The following is a 24,174-nucleotide window of genomic DNA, read 5'->3' on the forward strand; positions in this document are numbered from 1 at the left end:
TTCCCCAGTGAAGACAAGTTTAGTAATTTCACAGTTAAGCAACAGTTTAATTCAGCTAGAATCAAGAAGATGCCTTGTTTAATGCATGATTGCTTAATTCCGTTGACATCTGTTTTAACTTCAATCTCTGAATTTGTAGATTTTGTTTAAACATTTTTTATCCACGCTGAAGAGTGAAACAAAGAAACTCCATGATTTCACTTGTCTCTCATTTCAGTGGGTATTCTGGCACCAGTGAGGGATAAGAAATACACAACACAGTGAGGTATGTGCTTATTCTGTAGAACGAAGCCTGTTTGTGGTAGCTCTTTTTGACTTGGTAGAGCTGGTAACACGATGCACTGTTAAGATTACTGTGCTGTACTTGATTAAAAGATATTGCTACAGATTGCTTCCACTCGTTTAGGGCTGAATGTGGGGTTTTGTTTTGTGCTGCTCCCCTCCCGTGAAACTAATTAAGCAAGTTAAACACTTCATGTTGGTTGATAAAAATCTGATGAAATCTTCTAGGACACTTCATGTGGAATGCACATGAGCTTAAGGGATACACAGTTGGTAGCGAGTCTGTTTTATTTTATTGTGTTTATAATAATGAAGATGATTTAGAGACTGTTTTGTTACCTTCAAGAAACTTTCACACCTATATAACTCATATAAATTTGTCTGTATCAGGTTTAAAACAAGTCAGTCCATAAATGTAATCTTCTGTTACAATTATATGTGTGACTACTTTTCATTCTATGGAGTTATAACCACCTTTGTAGTCATAATACTTTATAGATACGTAACACATAGCAAACATTAAAGTGAATGCTGCAGCATTACATTGGCCATCCTTGGACAACGTCAAAAGGTAGGCAGATTGTCATGATCTCTGTTTTGGAATAGGACTATCTTGTCTTTTTATTTTTTCTTTGTCTTTTTTCCCTGAAAGACAAAAACGAAAAAGCAAACAAACAAAACAAACAAAAAACCCACCCAAACAGTTAGATGAGGTTTTTAAGTAGGTGAAGACCTCTTTCCCTGTTACTTCACCAAGGTAGCTTTTTGTCTTTACGTACTCTCCATATCATATCAAGACTTGGCAAATCCCGCGCACGTTCTGTAGACTACAGTGACTTTTATCTTCAAATTAGCATTCTTTCAAAAAAAAAAAAAAAAAGAAAGAAAGAAAGAAAAACAGCTTGTCTTGGAGGTCTGCTGGGTTTTGTGTCTTTCCCAGTCGGTTATTTTTAGTTATTTTCCAAAAATCTACAATCCTAGATCATACTGCAGGCTGATTTCCCTAAGGGTATTTACAGCTTCAGAGACAGAAAATAATATTGAAAAGGGTAAGTCACTCATCTAGTCTTGTTCTCAAATGACTAATGAAAGTACTCATATTTATCATTATTCTCTCATGGACTCTTTTCCTCATAAAGTTATGTTATTGGTCTCTAAGTCTCTGGTCTCTTGATTTTGTCCTTTTTTCTAACTGTTCTCAAGAAGTTGTTTCTGCGTAGGGCTCCTAAGTATTGCAACTTCTTCATGGTTGTATGCTTAGAGATAATCTTAGGTTATGAACATACATGTTGTTCATAGAGCCTCTTCAAAGTTGTTTGACAGCAGTTCTTTCTGGATAATCCTAAGCAAATGTACAGGAATTACTGTTAGGGTTTTCCTTGAGTATATTGCTCCACTGCTTGTTCATGCTAGACTGTAATCTCTTAAATCTAGTCAGTAAAAATTCCTCTCTTTACTGCTGTCAGTTTTGAAATGTAGATTTCATTAGATAAACATTGACACACAAGCTATTTGGGGGAAATTTCATGTTATATAGGAACCCCATTGAGATGATGGCAGCGGTCCTGTCTGATTTCACCTACAACCTTTGGCCAATACCGGTGAACAAATACAACTAAAGAAATGTTATAAACTGGACACTAGAGGAAACATGGGCCCTCTTACTGGAGGCACAACAAGGCCAGCGGTGTCGGAAGCCTCACTAAAAAGCAGGGGTGCAAGCCAGAATAGTTGTGCTCACACCTTTGTTAGGGATGCATCCTGGGGCTGCTACCAAAGAAGATGATGGTGCCAGTGCTGCAGGAATACGTGTATGGTACCAAAGTGCTGTGCAGCTTTTTTCTGTGTCCAGGAGAGGTTGTTGGGACCATTTGCTGGGCTGGAGGTGGAAGGCATGATGTGGTCTGGAGAGCCCAGCTGGACCAGGCTTTCTTTGGCAGTCTGCAGAAATGACTCCTGCTGTTTTAGTTGGGCTGCAGGGCTGGCCTTTAAGCCTTTGCTGTATGAATTTGTCGTGTGACAGTGTAATCTGAAAATAGTTTCTGGGACTAAAAGAAAATGCTTGGATGCTAAAAAGAAATGCTTGGATGCTTTTCCTTGGAAAGTTCCTGAATGCTACAAACAAACCAGGTTAATCCCTCTCATCTCCAGGGAAATCACAAATACCTTTTCAGAGGAGTTTAGCTAACTTCAGCTTTCATCTTTTCAATGGAATAAATATTCCTACTGTGTAGATTCCCATAATACCTTAGCCCTTAGGGCAGTGATTATTGGGGTTTAGCGAAGGTTGATATTACATATGAAACAGGGAGAATTCCCAGTGGCTTTATTTTTGCAGATTGTGTTAGCAGTTGGTATTTCCAGTAAATTTTTTCTATGGTATGTTTTGCTTTTGTATTTTGGAGCTGGTCATTTGATAGTTGAAGCCAGCGCGTACTCTTGAAATAGTATGGTATTTAAATGGATTACAGCTATTATGTGGTATTTATGTCTGTTCTTGGTTTGGTACATATTTGGGAGCGCTTCATAATCCTTATTTGTATTATATTAATGCATTTTTAATAGTTTAATGAAAGGACAGTCATGTTCTTGAAATAAGTCCCACTATTTTTTTTTTCCCAAGTTCAGGAAATGTTTATTGCTTCTCACACTTGGGCAGCAGAGTTTCCTGCAGAGCCTTGTGAAATTCTCTGTCGTATTTTCTCAAAGCATGGAGAATAGGCAGGAAAGATAGTGTGCGTTTCCTTTTTCTTGGGGAGCCAACAGGCCACGAGCAGTCAGTTTGCTGAGGATCCCATCCTTGCTGCTTTTGCTGATAGCATCAAAAGCTGTGCCTTTTTATTGGGTGAATGGCTGTCTGTAGCAGGAACAGAATGAGGGTTTTAGCTGTAAGTAACAAGCTGCTCCTAATTATTGGCGTCCTGGACTGCATTTGCTTCAATGAAAGGCTCCATTTTTATCCATTTATTATCAAGGTGCCATTATTATCTATTTTTCCTCTTTAAACTGTGCTGTTTGCTTTTAACCTTCGTTTGCTAGGAGAACAAAATATAACTTTCTACTTGATCGAAAATAATGGCTGGTGGATTCTAGTTTAGCCTGCATTCCTCTTTGGTGTGGCTGTAGAGGGCCTGCTCTTGGTGCTAGGGGTCACGCAGGAAGCTCTTTAAAAGAGAAATCAAAGCTGTAAGCTAAGAAAATTGAACACTAGTGTAGTGAGAAGAAGAAATGGCTAAGAAAACTTTTGTGCCTTTTGTGCATTTGAGTGCCTTGAGTTTTTGTATGTAATGCTGCTTTAAAATAATTTGCAATGCAGAGCCTGCAGAAATGCTGGGCTCTGTGCAGTCGCATTCCTGTTGCAGCATGCTGTCAGGTTCTGATATGACATCAATCTGGATGTAATGGATACATAGTTAAGCAGTTTATTTTAGGATCTGAAACTCTTCTAAGAATAGAGTGGCTCTCCTTTCAACAGGAAAGGACAAATAAATTAGAATGTGATACCAGGGAAGGAAAAAAGAGGGAGGAAAAACAGAGCAAAGTATCTAAAGAGAGCAAAAAATGGGGGAAAAAAACCAAGCAACCAAGCGCTGGTTGGGTTCAAGGCTGGGGTAGAATACATGGAGGACTTGAATATGGGTTCTTTCAGCAGGCTGTGGTACGCTGGCAAGCAGGTGATGCGGTGCGCTGGAAGGCTGAAGCCTTACAGTCTAGCCTACAAAAATAGACTTGTATAATTTTTCCTTGCTGGTGGTCTGTAGGTTTGGTTGCGTGGGGAGGAAAGATTATCCTTTCAGGTTTCCAGTTTTGTTAAAATGCTGTGAGTTTCTTATCCTGGTGCCCCAAAAGCTTAAGCTCTGTAGTATTTCCATGTGATTATGCCTGTAGAATCACTTAAAACACCGGTGAGAATGTTGCCTGTTCTGAAGGTGTTGTGTTTTATACCAGAGATCTAATCATAGAAACTAGAAGGGGAAAAACTTACCAGGTCATCCAGTCTGTTCGCTTGCCAGAACATCATAAATTAGTACAGGATTACACAAGTGAAAACAGAGGTTGCTGAACATCACTGTATACTGTATGTTGAGAGCATTTTTGTGCATTTTTTATATGGGTCAACACATCAGAATAAAAAGTTGTGCTAGGTGTATATATATGTGTTAGCAGTAGACTTGGGACCCTGAAAGTGTTTCAGAATATTTTTGTTCACCAAAAAGCCTCTACCAGGGTAACCTTGAGAAAGCAGATTTAATTTCATGTGTGTTTACCCACCTGCCCCAGTTGCTGCTCTGTGGATTTTTTTTTGCCATAACTGAACTGATGCTTCTGTTCATTTTTTTTCTTTTTTTTTCCGCTTAGCAGCTGACCTGAGTATTAAGTGACTAGGTAATACTTTATATAGGGGAATATCCAAAGTGAAATGGATTTTGGTGTTCTGTTTATCTGGGAAACAGGACATGGATCTGTTGAACTGAGGCATCAGTTCTTGTTGCTGGACACTTTTTTTTTTTTGATGGTCTATACTTTGTACACTGCAATATTAAGTGATCAGATGTTAATCTGATACAATCCTTTTTAAATGCCAACTTCTTCCACAAGTTGTTTTCTTGCTTTTCTTTTTAAACTGAGCATTTACAACTGTGTCTGTTTCCTGGGATCACAATTTTGGTGCTGGTTCTTGATTTGGCAATTTCTTTAGTCCGATATTCCTGCATAAAATGTGTGTAATTGAAAAAAACTGACATTTTTTCTGAAATTACAACTTCCTTTTCTCCTGACAGATTGCATCATGGGCAACAACCTCCAGTTTACGAGGCAGGATGGTGGATAGTGAAATTCATATTCCAGTACCGTGTAGAATGTTGTTAGGAAAGTAAATAAGATGAACATGGTAGTTTGTATGAATACAGAGTGACCTCAAATACAAGGCAGATAAATGACATGAAATCAGTTTTTGGTGGGCTTTCTATAGTTCAAACAATAAAAATTAAGCCAAATGTTGTCAATCAGTTGCAAAGCTCCATCAGATTATCACTAGGCATCGTTCCGATGGGTGCACATCACCAGTGAGAATCTGTTCACAACAGAGGAGGACGCTAGAAGATTTTTGTACCTTTTCAGATAGCTGTGTGGCTTGTTTAGTCCCAGTGCAATATACCCACAGGACAGTAGCTTCCCTGAATGGCTTGTGGCCCTCTTGGCTGGGCTGCAGGCCTGACGTGTGCACGTGTATTCAGATCCCATATCAGAGCAGCAAGTGCTTTTGCAGAAGTTGGTCTTGTGTTGTTTTGTTTTCTAGCTACTTAATATAACGTTAAGGCACACGTGGTTCTTGACACAACAGCTGTATGTCCTTGTGTTGTTGGCCTTTATACCTGAGCTATGCCAAACTGGTAATCCTATTTTAAAATAGAGAGGAGAAGAAAAGAAATAAATGGCCCTCGATATCTGCAGCTTATATTTGGACACTGCAAGTCCATGCAGACTCTTACGGCAATAGCACTTTGTACTCCCACAAAATCAATAACAACAAGACAAAGGGAGGGGAGTTAAGATCTTGCTTTTCCTTAGTGCACTCTGATTTATGAAGCCTTCAATTCTGCCGGACCGCACTGTTGTAATTTTTCTTCCACGCTTTTTTAGTGCTGTAGAGCAATGCTCATGCTTGCTGCTCTTGCTGTGTGCACGTGCACATAGTCAAGCTCTGCCCAGGTGGAGGTGACTCTGCATCCTTGCTGCTCCACTGCTTGGGCACAATTTGAGGGTCTGCGTATGTAACAACGTATTCCATAGGAAGGCTGGAGATGAGGGAACCTCTCTCTTGAAAGGGGAAGCATTGGTTTTTGTATCTTTTCAATCATGCACTGCAGGCAGCATGTTCAAGTGGTCCATAAGAGCTGAGTGCTGTGTGTAGGTGCCTGCTGCTGGCAAAGGCAGAGGTAATGTCCAGGTGTCACCTTCCTTTGCCAGCCTCCACTCTTACAATAGCACACTGTGAAGTAAGTAACCCCAGTTGGTATTTTGCATATTGACACTGTGCTATCCAAAATGAGGATAAAAGGTATTGAATTGCAGGCATCATTCACCAGTAAAACACCTGAAGGATTTCTCTGTTCATGGAATTTTCTGCACTGTATAGCTACATCAGTATCTACTTTGCTTAATTTTCATTTAATTTGAAAGCTGTTCAGTGTGTCAAGTCCATAAATAAGTCACTTAGTAAGCTGCATCTGAGGAAAAATTGTGAGAAAGGCTGAAGCATAGCTGTCTTCTGGTTTTAATAAAATCACTTTCCACTAGAAATGGTGAATAAGTGGGAAATAATCGGTTGAAATTGCCTCTTATTTTGTTATTCTCAACTGGAAAATTCTAAAAAGAATAACTAAATGTTATCTGTAGCGGTTCTGTTAGCTGGTAGCAGAAGGTGCATCAAACAAGTTAAAATTTGCTATGAGACTTTCAGATCAGAATTCTTCAATGCTGGGAAAGAATAGTGGGATAGCATTGTTCTGTTTGAATTGCCTAAGATGTATTTGTTAGTTTCTGTTTTGATTTCCTGTTCTCTCTTGTTCTCCCTTCTTGATTTTGAGCCCTCTGTTTAAATCAGCTCTCTTTTGCAGTGATTGTTTCTTTTTTTCTCAATAGTTACGTAGAGAAAGGATTTAAAAACCTTCCTTCTCAGAGTCAAGGTTCAAAGTTGCATATTAATCAAATGTTATGTTCCTATCCGTATATGTAACCAATGCAGTGGTGGAAAGCTGTGGTGCCGAGAAGGACTCTCTAGCAATTTAACATTATGTTGTTTTATGGAAAAGTTTGGTGCTAAGATGAAGTCTGTTCTGTCAGGAAATTAAAATTCCTTTTGTGCAACGCTGTGTACTACGCCATAGCAATAATGCATCCCTAGAAGTTTGCATGAGATAGAGTGACTCATTTCCTCCTGTCTTCGCTATCTCTTGCCATGCCAGAGCCTGCTGTTCCCCAGCACTCCTTCAAAGGAGGAATGGAGTTGTGAATGAGGGGTGACTTCGCATCTCTTCTTGCGCCTATTTGTCCTCCTTGTCTTTTGTGACGTGTGGTGATGTGGCCCTGAATTGTAAAGGAATATCTTTGATTCTTTCCTACCGTGTAAAAGGCACAGATGCCCAGAGTCTGTTTCTGAGCATTTATGTTTTTGTTCTCAGTATAAATCCTCTTAACTTAGAGTTAAAATAATCAGAACTTGCTGGTTATGTGCTGCCTAATGTCTACTCTATGCATAGTTGAAAGTGCACCGGAAAGCCACACTGCAAATGTTTAGATGAAGTTTTGCTTTACAAATTGACAGCAACGATGCTTCTAAAGGACTAGGAGGAAAACTAGTTGTTCGGCTGTCTATCTATCTGTCTGGTGTTGTGTACTGTGCTAGTATTTCAAAGACCAGGCGTGCATTAAGACAACACTACTAGTCTGTACTCTGACATCCAATGGGCTTAAAAACAAGAGACAATTGAACTATGAGACTGGTTTGGTTTGGCTTTAAAACCGATTTAGTGAACTTCTAACCTGTAATGTGACTTTTAAAGAGGCATGAAGAAGGGCGAACACTTGTTTGTTTCAGTCTAAGGGGATAGCTTGAGTAACTCTTATCTTTGTGCAATGGTAGTAATTTTAGTATGCAGGAAACAAGAAATACGTATGTCATCAGATCCTTGAATCTGGTGTTTTGTTCAAGAAACTTTACTATAGCAGAAGGTTCTACTTCTACCTAGTCTTATTGTATGCTGGTACAACAAGAACCTTGTGTTGTACAAACCTTACTGTTTAAGGGCTAGAGCAGTTGTGGATCTTATTTTCTGCCAGTCTGTTCCTTAAAACCGTATACATTTTCCACCTCAATAGTGGCCCATGATTCGAAGGCTAATTTAATTCTGTCTTAAAAAAAAAACCCACAAAACAACCAAAAAACCCAAACCCACAACAGTATATTTATATTTGCATCAGTTATTAATCTCAATTAATAACTCGCAGGTGGGGGATCCCTGGGTTGTTTGACATGAGGCAGGGTGCTAAAATACTTGACTGCTTCTCTTCCGTTATTTTATGTAATTTGAGTGACTTGATTTCTTCACTGACATTTTTTAGTTCTAACCAGGATTTCTTCTTTTACCTGAGTCTCTTCAGTTCTTTAATTGCTATTATCCTTCTCTGCGTCTTTTCTATTTGATGCATCCTTTTTCAGATGGGAGTGACCAAAACTGAACGCAAAATTCAAAAGTGAACACACACTATTCAAGGTGAGGGGATATCACTAGTTTCATGTCTTTCTCATTTAAAAACAAGTACCGATAGCCTGATTATTTTTGGTCCCAATGTAATATATTTTTCTTGAGTAATCTGTAAAGTGGTCTGGATATAACTTGTGAACTATTGAGTTCATTATTATTGAGTTCATTAATGAATGAATGATTTACATTAATTTTCAGTATTTTACTGTACACCATGAATGCACTACTGCCTGTTATTGTGCTGCTGTAATTACATATTTGAAATGCCTTCTGAAGTCCATCACAAAAACACTGAAGAACCAGCTGTTAGAACCTTCATCTTGCACAAACTTTGTCATTATGTGATTCAGTCTCATTGCCTCCACCAGATTATTAGTTGTACTCGTGTGTGTATTTTTAAATAACCGAGTGTTGATGATTTGATTAGGATCCCTCCAGCCCATAATCTTTGCTACGCTCTTGCAGATCTCTCAGAAACGTTTGTACTCCTCCATTTATGATATGCTGGTATTGCAGAGGAATTGGATGTGAGAGTATTTGAGTGCCTACTATTATATCTAATTACTCTTTGCTCTTCTCCTAGACGTCCTTTCTTTATAAGGATGACAGAGCTCACAACCCTTGTCTAGTTAGAACTCTAATAATGTATAGGCTTGCGTTCTGCAAGTAGTTGTAGTTCCAGAAAGCCAGGTTTGAAATCCATTTTGACTTCAGTCACTGTTGAACTTGTGTAAGTTCCACCCGCTTTCACTTGATCAATAAGATGGTTCTGAATGTCTCATTAGCCAAAAAAACAAAAACAAAAACAGATAAATGTGCTGCCCTTTTGATGACTTTTGTTGCATTGGTATTATAATGATCACAGAATCACAGAATTGTAGGGGTTGGAAGGGACCTCCAGAGATCATCGAGTCCAACCCCCCTGCCAAAGCAGGTTCCCTACAGCAGGTCGCACAGGTAGGCATCCAGGCAGGTCTTGAACATCTGCAGAGAAGGAGACTCCACCACCTCCCTGGGCAGCCTGTTCCAGTGCTCCGTCACCTCACTGTAAAGAAGTTCTTGCGCATGTTTGTACGGAACTTCCTATGCTGCAGTTTCCAGCCGTTTCCCCTTGTCCTGTCTCCACTCACCACTGAAAACAGTCTGGCCTCGCCATTCTGCCTCCCACACCTTAGATATTTATAGACCTGGATCAGGTCCCCTCTAAGTCTTCTCTTCTCAAGGCTGAACTGACCCAGTTCACTCAGCCTTTGATGACTGAGTTGTACCCAAAGCTGTTGAATTATTAGGCATTGTGAAATGAAACAGTGGTAAGAAGGGGTAGTAATGTTTGGTTTATATGAGAAGAGTATGTGTTTTGTCTGATGTTGTTATGTTAGAAATGTTGTCTGCGTTTGCCTTCAGCTATACAAATATGTAGAAGCCAAAATTTATGGAGAACCAGTATTAAATTCTTTACTCAGAGTACTTAACGTTTTCAAACTTAAAATGCAATATTGCAAAAGAATGCTGCTGTGAAACTGGTAATGAAGAGGTAAGCTGCCAGAATTCCCAGTGTTCAGCATCTCTGGAATATTAAGTAGCAGCTGGGGAGAGGAAGTGACTCTGCTTTCCTCATAAGGACCTGTTATCGTCAGCTGCCAGTGCGGAGGTTGGTGGCTAAAGGTTTTGGTCTTGGAAAGAACCGCGATGTGTTGAAAGGAGTGGGAGATGTGAGGGGAGGAGGGCTATTTCTGTGTGCCATAAATACAGCAGTGCCACGTGGCAGGCAGTGGTACCAACAGCCCTTGTGCCGCCAAAGAGAAGGAAAAGTAAAATCTGCCACATCTTGATTGTGATTTCTTTGATGTGTGAGGAGGTGTGCTTGCTGCAAGGCCCTCGGTGAGAACACGTCTGGAGGATTATTTCTGCATTCAGCAGAATTTTACATGCACGAGCAGTGCTAGGAAGCTGTCTTATTGTAGCTCATACTGTTCTTTGTACTTCATCTGCTGGTTTTTAGCTTTTTCATTTACTAGTTGCTTGACATCAGAGTTCTGACCGGTGTTTTTTGGATAATGATAATTGGAAATGGCTTAGACTTCTTACACTTTTTGTCTCGAGGTATTATTGATTCCTGGTCTTTTCTCTTTGTAACTCCAGTGTAAGGGTTGGAGGAGTTCTTGCTCAGTTGAATTTTTGTTTCGCGTTTGCCTTTTTGAAAATCCTCTATTATTTCACATTTCTTCACATTTGTTTATTTTGTTGCTTTGTTCCAAGCTGGCTAACACTGTACCTCACTCACTTTATGGGGAGTTCTGATCACTAAGCCAATTGATAAAAGAAATGGTGTGCTTTTTTTTTCCTTGTAAGCTTGCAAGATATACGTGGGATAGTATGTACATTTGTGATCTGTGGTGCAATCAGTAGAAGTGTTACCATCCAAACGAGGCCGAAGCAAATACTCATTTGCATCTCCCACCTATGTGAGTATTTCCACCGTTTGAAAAGCCTGCTTTAGGAGAGGTGAATTGAGCTGTGCTGCACCAAGGGAGAAAGAGGCATTTCGGGACTTTCACCTAGGAGCTGTGGCTGTATGAAGTAGATGTTTCTGGGAGGCTGTGAGGGGCACGGCTCTGGCCTCTCCGTGCCTGTGGCACTCATGTAGGGATCGCAGAGCTGCTGCTTGCCCACGAAGAACTTTTGGATGCTTACGTTTGGAAATACAGTAAAAGCTTTCTGCTTTTTGTCATTGTATCTGCCCGTATCCTTCTTTTATTTGCAATCCTATCCCTCAAAAGAGATGAGGGACAGACTGACTGACGGTGGCTATTTTTGTACGGCCCGCATATTAACTGTTGGGTAAATATAAGAGGTTTCTGAAGAGCTTATTTTAGCAGAAGCATTTGTTAAAGCTGCTGTATCCATAGGCTCTGTGTATGTTCATTAACTATTCGGCGCTGTAACACAATACGACAAAAGGAAGCATATTTTCACAGGGATCTGTAACAACAGGGTGCAGCGGGGCAGCCGGCCAACAGTTGAATGCAGACGTTTCTTACTGCTATTTCCAGTCTTTTGGCATGTGGATATATTAAATTTATTTCTCAGATAACAAAACTAGCTAATACTTAGTGCGGTGTCGTGATCCTGCATTGCAAAAATACATGTTTAAGCTCTAGAAGTTAAATGTAACCGAGTCTTTGAATACAGTGGAAAACTGAGCCTCTCTAGTTTCCCTGCTGGTGACAAGACTTGTCCTTCATGTAACTGCACCCAGAGCGGTTTGCGAGCAGAGCGAGAAGTGAAGCATCGGCACAAATGGAAAGCGTTAACATTTCACAAAATGTCCTGCCCTGTCCGTTTCTTACCACTGGAAGGTCTCACATTTTTCCCATAGCGGAAGCCTTGGGATTTTTGCCGGACAAAGATGGGGCAGAATTTCAGGAGCCTTTCCCATGATGAACATCTGTCTCTCTCTGGAGACTTAAGCTGTAGCACAGGTGGGCCTGGGGACTGAGCTCATAGGTACATGTACGTATGTGTCTGGCCAACCTTGCTGCTTTTGGGTCATAGGCGTATCAGAAGTCAAGAAGATCGTTCAGCTCTTGGCTGCCGTCCCAGTATAGCATGAGGGAGGAATTTGTCCCAGTATGGCATGAAAACAGGAATTTGTTCCTGAGACAGTGCGTTTCCATGAACTGAAGGGTGTTTTGTTATAGGTAAATTAAATGTATGGGAATTTATTAGGGTAAGAGGTGGTTTTGTTTGTGGAGTATTAAAATGGCACAGCAGCGCGTGCTGAAGTGTAGCATTTATAAGCTCTTACGCAGATGAGCAGTCAGGATTTTTCTCAGCATCCTGCAACGTGATCGCTTGAATGCTGCCGTTCAGCCCAGTAATGTGAATTATTGTGTTGGTTTTAATTGTCTTCGTGCTGCTCTGTCACATGCTAAGATAACAACAGATTGTAATTTTAAAACTAAACCACATTATAGCTTGAACAAACTGGGGGGAAGGCTTAAAAAGAGCAAATGTAATTAAAACTGATGTCTGTGGAATACTTGAGTTTTGTTCAACGTGAACAGAAATTTAAAAGCCCTTTGGCAGCTGTGTCAATACCAATTTTTCTAGTTGTTGACTAGAGAAATACATTTCAGCGCTGTTGTTAAATGTTCACATTTGTTTTAAGTGGAAGAAGTAAGACCTGATCTGTTTAGCTAGTGCAGCGGTGTCATTGAAGCGGTTTAAGAATGGCTCACCTTGTATTAATTAGAGAGCGTAAGGGATTTACAGTTATGTAATTAAATTGATATTTTAAGTAACTTGAGTGTACTTTCCAGTTAAGAAGCGTGCAATGTGTTTTCAGATAAAATTTTGTTGTGTTTTGCTTTGACACAAACGGCTGTATTTTCTTTGGAATGTAGTTACAGGTGTACAGCTTCGAGCAGATGAATCGCTCAGGACGTGCTGGAGGAAAGGCAAAAACATGGAATCCATTGTGTTCTCCTTTTCAGGCATATCGCTTCTTTTTGTGTACATGGGAAGCAAACTGATAAATAACATTTCAGAGCGACTGAATTCTTGCAGCAGGTTATGTAGACAAGGAGAAGTGCAGGTTGTGATGTTATGGTTTTAATGAAGTGATTAGCCTGTGTTTTCAAATAACAGATGTTTTTGTCATTGGATTGTTGAGATGCCTTTTTTTCCCTGAGGAAAACATCCAATAACCATATTTAATTTGCAGAGCACCAGAGATCATACTGGGATTGCCGTTTTGTGAAGCCATAGACATGTGGTCATTAGGGTGTGTGATTGCAGAGCTGTTTCTTGGATGGCCACTGTACCCAGGAGCACTGGAATATGACCAGGTAGTAGAAAACCTTTCACAAGCATATACTCCCTTTATGCAATTTAAGTATTTCAGATCCTTAAACTCAGAATTTCAAATGCTGATAACATGCCCTATTAAGTAGTATTTCTTCAAATCTGTTTGATGCTTTTAATTTAGTGTTAATTATTCTAGAAACGTGAATCCTGTTCCTAGAATGAACTGTATACTATGCTGCTTTTCTGACTGGAACTTCAATTTTTTTTCCCCTCTATCTTGTAAAATAAATGTTGGCATTGAAGCTGATTTATTTGATGGGAACCAGAGTTTGAGGACACCATTGTTGCTTTATAATCTTCCTTTTAATTGCTGAGAATGGAGTTGAGTCTGGAAATCTTGTTCAGATGCTCATATTTAGAGAGAGAGGTCTTATCTTTAATGTAACTTGGGAAGTTGGCAGTAATATAAACAGAATTCTGATTTCTCTATCACCTTTGAACTTTGAAAGCAAAGAAGGCTCCTGAAAATCCCAGTTGTAACATCATTGGCTTATTATTAACTTCTGCATCTTTGACTCAGTGTGCAGTTGAGGAGCAGTTCCCTCCAACACATCGGTTTAGATTATTCTGATCCTCATCTTCATATCACAGACTTCTGGCTCTCTGTGCTTAAAGACTGGAGTTACTTTTAGAAAAGTTTTTTTTGTCAAAATCACTGTCAGGAAATATATTGATTTTGTGTTGATTTTGTAACATTTTAATTTATTGTTTCCCTTGTTTATACAAAATTTAGTGTTTCCTGGGTAGGAATTGAGCTGTGAGTGGAACATGGATGGATGTTGACTGGTATGTAGAAGACAGTTATGAACTGTATTGCTCTTAAAATAGAGAAGGAAAGAGGAAAAAACTATCAGCAATACAATTTATTGCATTCTTCAAGAAAAAAGTGAAGACATCTGTTCTTGAAATTATGTGAAATACCGTCTCAATTTTGAGATTGACAAGAGCTTGGCAAACCTATTTATTTATTATTTTTAAAAGAAACTGCAGCAGAAGATCCGGACATGCAAGAAAGGTCACAACACATAATTTCCAGAATTACCTCCACTCCTGCCCCCTGTACTTACTGTTGCTGTAAGTAACAGCCTGTAGGAGTGCAGCTTTGGAGGAGGAAGCCGTAAGCCCGCTTGATGTCCTGATCGTGGTGCCACATACAGGTCAATGCTGCTCCTGGATGTTCAGTGTGGCTTTGGACCACGTTGCCTGTCATGTAGGATGAAGCTGGGATTTCAATGATGAAAAATTCTGCCCAGGTCCTGATTCTGTCCTCAAATTGACTTTGTGATTCATCGTGATGGCAGAAATCCATTAGCTGAGTCCATAGATGAGGGCCTCTGACTTTAGGGCTTTACACTTGCACTGCTCTCTGCACAATCTCATCATTAGGAGAATCTTTTTAGAGTAGCATGGAATCTTAGTTTAAAAACAAACACAACACAACAACAAAACCATCTTCTTTCTCCCATTGCAGCGATCTTATATGTGGAAAACAGGTAAACAAAATTTAAAGACAGCCACATCAGTTGAGTTTGCTGTCAGTTGATAACTTGATATATCAACTTGGTTCTCACACTGGAATAGGAGCTGCCCCCTCCTCTGCACCGCCAGTGGTGGCCTTGTTTTAGGCAGGCTTGTCATCATGCTCAGCCATGTCTGCAAAATTTGCTGCAGAAGAATCTGCGTTAGTGTTTTAGGGAGTACCACAGCTGTAGGAGATGGCTTTCAAGGAATTTCCCTTCCTTCTGGTATACGATGTCACCTAGTGAATGAACAGGCAAGCACTTTATGTTGCATTTTCCCTGTCCCTGTGTGTGACAACCAACAAGCCAGCCCTTGAAGATGAAGATAATAACTCAGAGCTTATGAATATATTCAGTAACAGCTACACTTAGTAGGAAGTAGCCACATCATCTGAGCCTTAGTGCTCACCAACAATGGCCCAGGTGCTTAAATGTTAAATTTTTGAACTAATGCATTGTTTTGTCTCTCCTCAATTCGAAGCCTATAAAAAGTGCTTAGGTAATAGCTAAACCATCTAGAAATACTTATGATTGACTGGATTTGTCTTTACTCCATGATGTAAAGAATTATGGACTTTCCATTTCCCATCAGTTTTCTTCCTCTCAGATGCTTCTAGCTCTAAAGTCCTGTATTGACCATCAAACTCCTCTTCTGGTATTTTCTTGCTTTGTCCTTCTGATTTCCCCTTCTTCCGTTCTCTGGGACTCCCCAGCTGCTCCACTTTTTCCAAGGTCAGCCTTACACTGACTGCACCTCCATGCAGGCATGTGGTATGGGACAGTGCCCAATTCTCTTCAAAAATAAATGAGTGATAGTCATTTCAGTGAACAAAAGCACCTGTCTTTGAGACAAAGCTGCTCCATTCCTATTGCATTCAGTAGTCATTTTCTGAGATTAGCAGAGCATCTCTGGCTGTCTGGAGACTGTACGTGCTCTTGCTTTTTGAGTGAAACCTTTACTTGAAATGTACGTGTATCAGATGTACAAAGTGATAATGTGACAGAAATGTGAAGGATTTTGTAGAGCTGTATAATGAGAGTATGCAAAAAAAAAAAATATCAAAAATCGGTATACAAAATTCTATACACATTCTATAGTCTAGTGCCAGTTTTCATATTTAGAATTAATGCATGATATTTTTAGGGTGGGTTGAGGATGACAGCCGTTCTCCTCAGGTCCTCATATCTGTGACTGAACTTGAAAAGCTTGCTTATATAGGTCACTTCAGTGGTTTGTTTCTGTATAGCTGCCTCTGAAAGAGTGAAGAAACAGTATCAAGCATTCAGTTTTATTTTTTTCTCCTGTGTAAGATGTAGCTGTTAAAGTCCAAGTTTTTTTGTCATTGTTTTTCTTTAAGTGAAATAAATGTTTAACTTGTGTGGTTCGTATTTCAAAAATCAGAGCTAAACTCTTTGCTGTGTTTCCTTTTTCTTCCTCAGATTCGTTACATTTCTCAGACTCAAGGTTTGCCAGGAGAACAGTTGCTAAGCATGGGGACGAAAACTGCAAGATTTTTCTGTAGAGAAGCAGACACACCATATTCTAGTTGGAGATTAAAGGTAATCAGTGTAATACAATAGAAAGCAGAGAAACCAAAAAGGCCAAGATTTACTACAATAGCATTAGCTGCCTTCCACATCTCCAGTGATAGATTTTTTTTTTCCCCACTCTGTATCTCTTCCATTTTTTCCCCTTCCCCACCTCATTCCTAAAAACCAGCACTTCACACCCCTTAAGTAGTGGCTGGCCAGAAGGCATGTGTGCCTGGCTGCAGCCTGGGCTTCACATTAAACCTTGTATTTCTGGAGGTTTTTCTCTTGCTTAGTCACAGATTTTCACTTCACTTCATAGAATTTGTCTCTGAGGCCCAAACTGCTTTTATTGAGTTCTTCAGAAGTGATTTCAGGATCAGAAATCCTAGGAGAAAGGAGGCTAAGAAACAACATGATTCACTTGCTTGAGATTTCATACTATGACAGTCTTTGCTGGCCAAAAGCTACAGTACAATGAAAGTAGACAAAATAAGTCTGTTTTTATGGTCTGTCTACCTTGCTTCTCTCTAAGCAACTTTACGTGACTATAAACACTTATAACCCCCTATGCAAAGATTGTTTTTGGTAAATTGAATTGCTTCACATTGCTGTTTCCCAGAGTTTACACAGAGCTTGAGGAGTAACGAAGCAGTTACTATTGACATAAAGCCTCTGAAGTAACAAACAGCTGACAAGCTCAAAAGCCCAGATTGCATAACTTCCCATAAAGTGGCAAATCCACAGTGTGCAGTGGGCTGAGTAGCTGGGGGCTGGTGCTGGCCCTGGAGGAATGAATACTGCTGGGGTCACCCTGTTTCAGGATTCTCTCATTACACTGCTGTGATTATTCCATTAGGAAAGAAATAAGTTCACACTGTTGATGGAGAGATGGCAGTGTACATCTGGCTTGTCTGTGTTAGAGTCTAAACGAGTCCTTTACGCAAACAGCCCTCTTCAGTTTTAGGAAGTTCCATTTCTCCCATCAGACTCCACGCCGCCTTGGGGGAAGAAAGAAGTTTTGGTATGGACCACTAATCATTACCCAGAGTTTTCAAAGTTAATTTCAGAAAACTTCCTGTAATCTGAATGTTTGGGGAAAAAAAAAATTCCTTGCAGTGCTAACTTACATCATACAACATGGCAAAGCAAATGAAATGGAACAAAGTCTGACCCATGCTATTTTTTTCCTTCAGTGATATGGTGTTATGCTGTTTGGAATGAAAGGTCTGAATTTAAGGAAATGTGTACAATAGAAGTAATAGAAAACCTGTGGTTTATAATAACACACATTTTGTATGCATATATACACATTTTTATACAAGCACCATTAACTGACTTTTTGCTAGGCTTTTAATGCTTCCTGCGTGGTTCACAAACCTACTGTAATCCAGTACTGTGTTAAATTAGATGTAAAATTCAGTGCTTTCATATTTCAATTTAGAAAATGTAAGTAGTCGGCAATTAAGCATATAAAAAACTCAAATATGTAATTGAATTTCTTTTTTTTTTTATTTGTTGATCAGGCTTCTTAGGTAAACATCAGTAAATGTTTGAATGTGCTCAGGAGTTGGAGGCGTTAGGTTTGTTTTGTTTGTTCTCTATTGCTGATGTCTAAATTCAACTCTTCTTTTTTTATTTTTTTGAGACTTTGGAAGAGCATGAGGCAGAGACAGGTATGAAGTCTAAAGAGGCCAGGAAGTATATTTTCAGCAGTTTGGATGATATAGTGCATGTGAGTATTTACGACTCCTTCCTTTGCAAAATGGAGGATGGGAATAATTATTTTTTGTTTTGAACTGAACTTTTAGACTGTTATTTCGTTGTGTGTCAATCTTATCCATCCTTGTCTGCATACGTTGTGCTGGGGAAAATACCCAGCTGTGGCAGTTTGTCTTTCTAGGAAGATGTTCCTTTGTCATTGTCTGTGTTAAGCAGTGGTACTTGTCCAGTAGCAGAAGGAATCAGACCAACGTGGATGTCTTGTGTCTGCCTGTTTTGTTCAACGCCAGGTGAACATGGTGATGGATTTGGAAGGAAGTGACCTGTTGGCAGAGAAGGCAGACAGGAGGGAATTTGTCAGTCTGTTGAAGAAAATGTTGCTGATCGATGCTGATTTAAGAATCACTCCGGCTGAGACGCTGAACCATTCTTTTGTTACCATGAAGCACCTCCTCGATTTTCCTCATAGCAACCAGTATGTACCACAGGTCTTATGTCTCCGTTGTAGCAATTCATATGTGTGATACTGTTTCATCTGCTATCAGAGCAAAAAATCTTCAGTTGTTCCTGTAACATCTTAGGGAATTATTTCAAGTGCTTGCAGTGTTAGATATGTCCACTAGGTCAAAGAAAGTGTTTCAATGACTTTTTATTTTCTGAAAAGCAACATTAAACCTATGGAATTTAAAATTATCTTTCATATGTCTGGATTAAAAAAATCCAATACTGCAGAAATTTGGGGCTTGATTCTTAGAAGTCTGATGAGACAGTTCTTGTCAGTCGTTGAGCACTAAGGTAGGCACTTCTTTTTGAAATGCACTTGGTGCTTTCTTTTGTACAGTGGCTGACATGGAATATATTGAGACTTTTTTGCACTTCTGGAGCTAGATCTTTCAGTGTACATTTCCAGAAATGCCAGCATTTCAGGGAAGGAAAAAACTTTCCATCCCTTTGAGTTGTTATCTTGCTTATATCCAGCTGTTAGTGTTAGAACAGTGTTAGGTGCAAGGAGCAGGAACTTGCCAGTTTTTTTAATTATTATTGTTTTTTGTTTTTTGTTTTTTTAACTTTAGTTTAAAAACATACCTTAAGAAGTCTTGACTTGGACAAAGTAACAGCACAGCTTCTGTGATGCTACTGCTTCTGTGCATGATGCCGCTCTGTGAAACTGGCAGCTGGGGGCTTTGAGCTTTTTTTTCTTGTTCTTTGGGTTTGTTACGTACATTTAAGTTGCACACAATTCTACTTAAAGCAACCCACATTTTTTCTGTCTGTAACAGAGTAAAGTCCTGTTTTCACATCATGGATGTTTGCAAGTGCAGATCAAATTTGTATGACCTAAGCAACCGCAATAAAACATCGCTTATGAGACCAGTTGCCTCAGGCAGTGCAGCTAATCTGACTGCAAGCTTCACCAAAATTTGCCCATTAAGAAGCCAGGTAAAAACATTTTTTATTCTGTTTTATGCTTTGAGTGTGTGTTGTGTGTGTTTGTTTAAGAAACCAAACAAACTTGATTTAGAGTCCCATACGTTTCCAAATTGCAACAAGCTGGAATTGCTGTAGTAGAGCACTGTTGTATTGCAGTGCCCTCCCGTGGCGAGATGGAAATGCTTCCTGTCAAATGGATTTGAAATTTCCATTTTCATAAAATTACTTCAGCATTTTATTGTACCAGCTAGTGGGACATGTTCACGGTTATAATGGTGCCTGTGTTTAACCTGCTCCCTCAGGCTTTAACTGCATCTGCCCACTCGGTTTTGCACCAAGGAATACCACTGCAGGCAGGAACTGCTCAGTTTGGTTGCAGTGACATTTTCCAGCAGACACTGATTATATGCCCTCCGACTCTTCAAGGTATGTTTAGCTGTAACTGTTAGCTCCTGAAATACGTGTGGTGCTGTCTCCTATAGCAGTACTTGGGTTTTCCACTATATCTACTTAAGTTATGCATTGAAGGAATTAATTCTGTTTAAAAAAAAAAAAGAAAAAAATAGTATAAGAGTCAGAATCAGATACTTTGCACCTTCTCACTCTTCCTTTCCCTCTCCTTCTCTCCCCTGTTGCATTTACATACATATATGCCCATACATATATCTGAATAAAATAGAGACACAAGATGTGGAATCCTAAAGCAGTGAAGGAGAATGTTCTAAAACAAAACTTGAGAAGAAACAAGAAAGATGAGGAGAGTATCAATGTTGCTGCAACTATATCCCTTGGGTATAGTTATCCCTGTATCCCTAGGGATATAGGATATCCTAGGGACAAGGGTAAGAAACTATAACTCTTCTTGTCCTACATCGATCTGGATGATTAGCAGAATGTTGAACAAAACATTTAGAATCTTGGGGCTTTATTTAAGGATATGTAAATCATGTAAATGGTATCAGGTATGCTGTCCTATGATTAACACCAATCAGAACAACTATATAGAACAGTTGCAATATTCTGCTGGTTAAAAAACTTGCAACTGAATCTTTGAGAGCTTTGATTGTTTTGTCCTTGTGAGGAAGTAACGATGCTTGACTGAACTCTTCCTTTACTACAAGGGTAAAATTGACTTGAGCATACGTTTTTCTGTATGTAAAGAAATAATTGGCTGAGGGCTTAATTGTCAGAAACAGCTGGAAGACTGGAAGAGCTTGTAGAGAAGCGTTTCTGAAAGGTAGAAAATGACCAGATAAAGATCTGCATCTCGGGGAAGGTACATGGCGGTGTAGATGACCTCTGTTTCCCAAGCAAATGTATTTGCATGATGCAAGCAGTTGTCTTATTGCTTAGGAGTCTTGAAAACTTCAGTCGAAGATTGTGGGCTTATTTCTGGTTATAGTTGGCTGATGAGAGAGGAGCTGATGGAAAGCAGCTTTCTTATCCTAGGAACAGTCATTTATGGAGAGGGAAAAGTAGTTTATATTGTTTGCTTATTAACTGAGTTTGCTTATAGGCTTCCATGCCCAAAAATGTGATTTGGCTATCTTGATAATGTTCAACTTTGCTATAGAGATCAGATCTTGAAATGATACATTTGATGTAAGGTTTTTCTTAATATGGTTTTCTAACTTCTCCTTGCTTTTTACCTAAACTTAGAACCCAGGAAGTCTTTCTCTCTTTAGATAAAGACAGAAACAACAGACTTTCTCAGTAATGTTACGTGTGTATTTTTAGTATGATGATAAATGTCCAAGCTGAAGTTCTGATACAGCTTGAATAAAGGGAATTTATTGGTTTCATCACGTAAGTGACAAGCTGAGTTGCTGGTACAGAGGGAAAGGGATATTAATGGGGTCTGGCACCTCTTCAGATTTTTCTCTGCTTGGCTACTCTGTCAAATATCTTAAGTGCTAGGTCTTGCTACTCCTGGCAGAGTTAAGATGTTACTGTTGTGGGTGGCTGTGTGGAAAAGAAATTAGTCAACAGCATTGCAAAATTCAAAGCCTTTGATAGCATGACGATAACTTAGTGTTGTTTTATGACATGATAGTATTGCTTCAGTTGAAGATTTTCCTTCTTCCTGCACTTTAAAGATTCTAAAAGAAAACACATAGTCTTTACAGCTGTAAAACACATGCAGTCTAATGGCTGTTTACATGGGTGGATAGCGATAGGACAAGGGGGAATGGTTTTACAGTGAGACAGGGGAGGTTTAGGTTGGATATGAGGAGGAAGTTTTTCAGCCAGAGGGTGGTGAGGCACTGGAACAGGTTGCCCAAGGAGGCTGTGGATGCCCCATCCCTGCAGGCATTTGAGGCCAGGCTGGATGTGGCTCTGGGCAGCCTGAGCTGCTGGTTGGTGACCTGCACACAGCAGGAGGTTGGAACCAGATGGGCACTGTGCTCCTTTGCAACCCAGAGCATTCTGTATTCTATGATTTATTTCATCGTTCTTTAGTAGTTACCTCCAAACACCCACTGCTTAGGCTTTGGTGAAGTCACAAGATGCAAATGAGATTAGTATATTCTTCTAACCACTGCTTTCTTTAAGCATAGCTGTTCTGTTGCATTATCTCCTTCAAAAAAATCTTTTTAGTTTATTAACATCATTAATTGTAATGTTGCTACATGTCTGTTAGTCTCCCTTAGCAATAGTGAGCTTTATATACAGCACAAGATGCATCTTTTTGCTGTAACATGCTTGTGATAGTATTCCAACAGTATTACACTTGGCATTATTTTTATTGAATTATGAAAATATTGGGTGGTGTATGGAGAAAATACAGAAAATTTCACGTTATTTTTCACAAAAGAGATGGTAACAAATCGGAGTGTTATATACATGTGACTTTGTTTGTTACAAGAGCTGGGAGGAATGGGTTTCATCTAGCTGGAAAGAGTGTGTGAGAAATGCAGGAGTTGATGGGAATGGTTGAAATTCAGTTTTGCTTACTTGTGTAATGCTTCCTTGCAAATATGTTTTATGTAATTTGTGATAAGTAAGATGCTTAGCTTTGCGAAACCTGCTGCCAAAGCCATTCCACTTTCTACCAGTCTGTTTTCAAAGGTATTGGCAGTTCTGGAAATACGAGATAAAATATTTGTGCAGCTGAGTACTGACACAAAAATCGTTTAAGTGTTACATTGATTGTGTTTGGCTTGGAAAGCCTGAGTTATGGGATCAGATGGTGAACACATCAAGACAAAATAGCAAAATGTTACTGAGATATTCTTTATGTTTGCGCTTTGCTCAGAAATTATTCAAGACCGACGTTTTGCTTAAAGCCTGGCTACGTGTTTTTCTTCCTGATAGGAATTACAACAAACCATAGTAAACCCACGAGTTTCTCCCTGAGGGTGGACAACGCCGTTCCCTTGGTGACCCAGGCCCATGCAATTCAGCCACTACAGATTCGAGCAGGAATCCTTTCTCAGGTTGGTTTCCTTGAAAATAAAAATGTGATTTGTTGTTACTATTAGTTAACAAATACTTTTTCATGAAAACTGTTTTGATAACACTCTGTAAATCCCTGTTCTGTATTGTGCTGAGCTACAAGCTACATCTCTGTTATTTCTGCTTCGTGGCAGACATGGTCAAACCACACCCAGCAAATCCTGGTTCCTGCTTGGCAGCAAGTGGCACCAGTGGCAGCCCCTGCGACATCTCTAGCTTCTGATCCTGTGGCTGGCCCACAGAGGCTTGGAGACTGGGGGTAAGTCTAAACATTTTGTGCAATACCCTACTGGCTTTGGTTTAGCAAGATTGATGGATGCAATACAAATGACTTGGTTTAAAACCTTTTATTTTTCCTTAGGAAGATGATTACCCAGGGCACTCATTACAGCTCAGTGATGCCGCAGCCTCTTTTAACACATCAAATAACCTTTTCTGCCCCACAGCCAATTAGCGTGGGCATTGCACATGTTGTCTGGCCTCAGCCTGCAGCTACCAAGAGGAATAAACTGTGTCAGAACAGGTTGGTAGAATTTTTCTAACATTCAAAGATAGTACGTCTTCAATGGGTAGGGGCTGTGAAAGTGCCTATTTGTTTGTTAGCAGGGGGGGGGGAAATTTGGGGAAAATTTGTCCTTTCCGCTCTGATTATCCAGTGTTATTTTTGTTAATACAGACTAGATGGAAAAATATTTGCAGTAGCAAGAGATTTTGGTTCCTGTTGATAAATTCCTGCCTATTATGATAGCAAAGTTGTCTTTATCGCCTTTGGGAAGGTATGAGAATGTACTGAGGTAGCTCTGATGAGATATTCCTGAGCTTATATGTATGAGGAAATGCAAGGTTTAGAGAACTAAAAATAAAGAGATACTGGATAATAAGATTGCAGTATGCCTTACGATCACCTTAAGAGCAGTCTTTCTTTCACTGGTGGCCAAAAATACTTCAGCTACTTGCTGAAGAAAATAATATCTCACTGCCATGTAAAGTATTTGTGAAGGTGTGGGTTTTCTCTTTTTTCCCAATAAAAATAGATAAGTAAATGAATGGGATTTTCAATTTTGTTGCAGAATTTACTCTTAGATCTTGCTTTGGAT

The 24,174-nt window shown here is 39.6% G+C and overlaps 1 protein-coding gene across 2 annotated transcripts in view; it reads left to right on the top strand.

The window, feature by feature from the left end:
* The window catches only part of HIPK3 (homeodomain interacting protein kinase 3), a gene marked incomplete at both ends in the record, with an annotated part of 59,752 nt that overhangs the window by 30,179 nt on the left and 5,399 nt on the right, over positions 1 to 24,174 (top strand). Inside the window, 9 exons of one of the 2 annotated variants that reach the window (XM_079537207.1) lie at positions 13,276 to 13,399; positions 16,379 to 16,498; positions 18,117 to 18,203; positions 18,481 to 18,665; positions 19,471 to 19,630; positions 19,924 to 20,047; positions 22,937 to 23,058; positions 23,212 to 23,336; positions 23,439 to 23,600. In XM_079537207.1, coding sequence (XP_079393333.1) covers positions 13,276 to 13,399; positions 16,379 to 16,498; positions 18,117 to 18,203; positions 18,481 to 18,665; positions 19,471 to 19,630; positions 19,924 to 20,047; positions 22,937 to 23,058; positions 23,212 to 23,336; positions 23,439 to 23,600 — 1,209 coding nt within the window. Of the gene's footprint in view, positions 1 to 13,275; positions 13,400 to 16,378; positions 16,499 to 18,116; positions 18,204 to 18,480; positions 18,666 to 19,470; positions 19,631 to 19,923; positions 20,048 to 22,936; positions 23,059 to 23,211; positions 23,337 to 23,438; positions 23,605 to 24,174 lie in introns of both variants that reach the window. The other variant, XM_079537208.1, reaches the window with a different exon arrangement.

This window comes from Tetrao urogallus (assembly GCF_951394365.1).
Source record: "Tetrao urogallus genome assembly, chromosome: 6".
NCBI lineage: Eukaryota > Metazoa > Chordata > Aves > Galliformes > Phasianidae > Tetrao > Tetrao urogallus.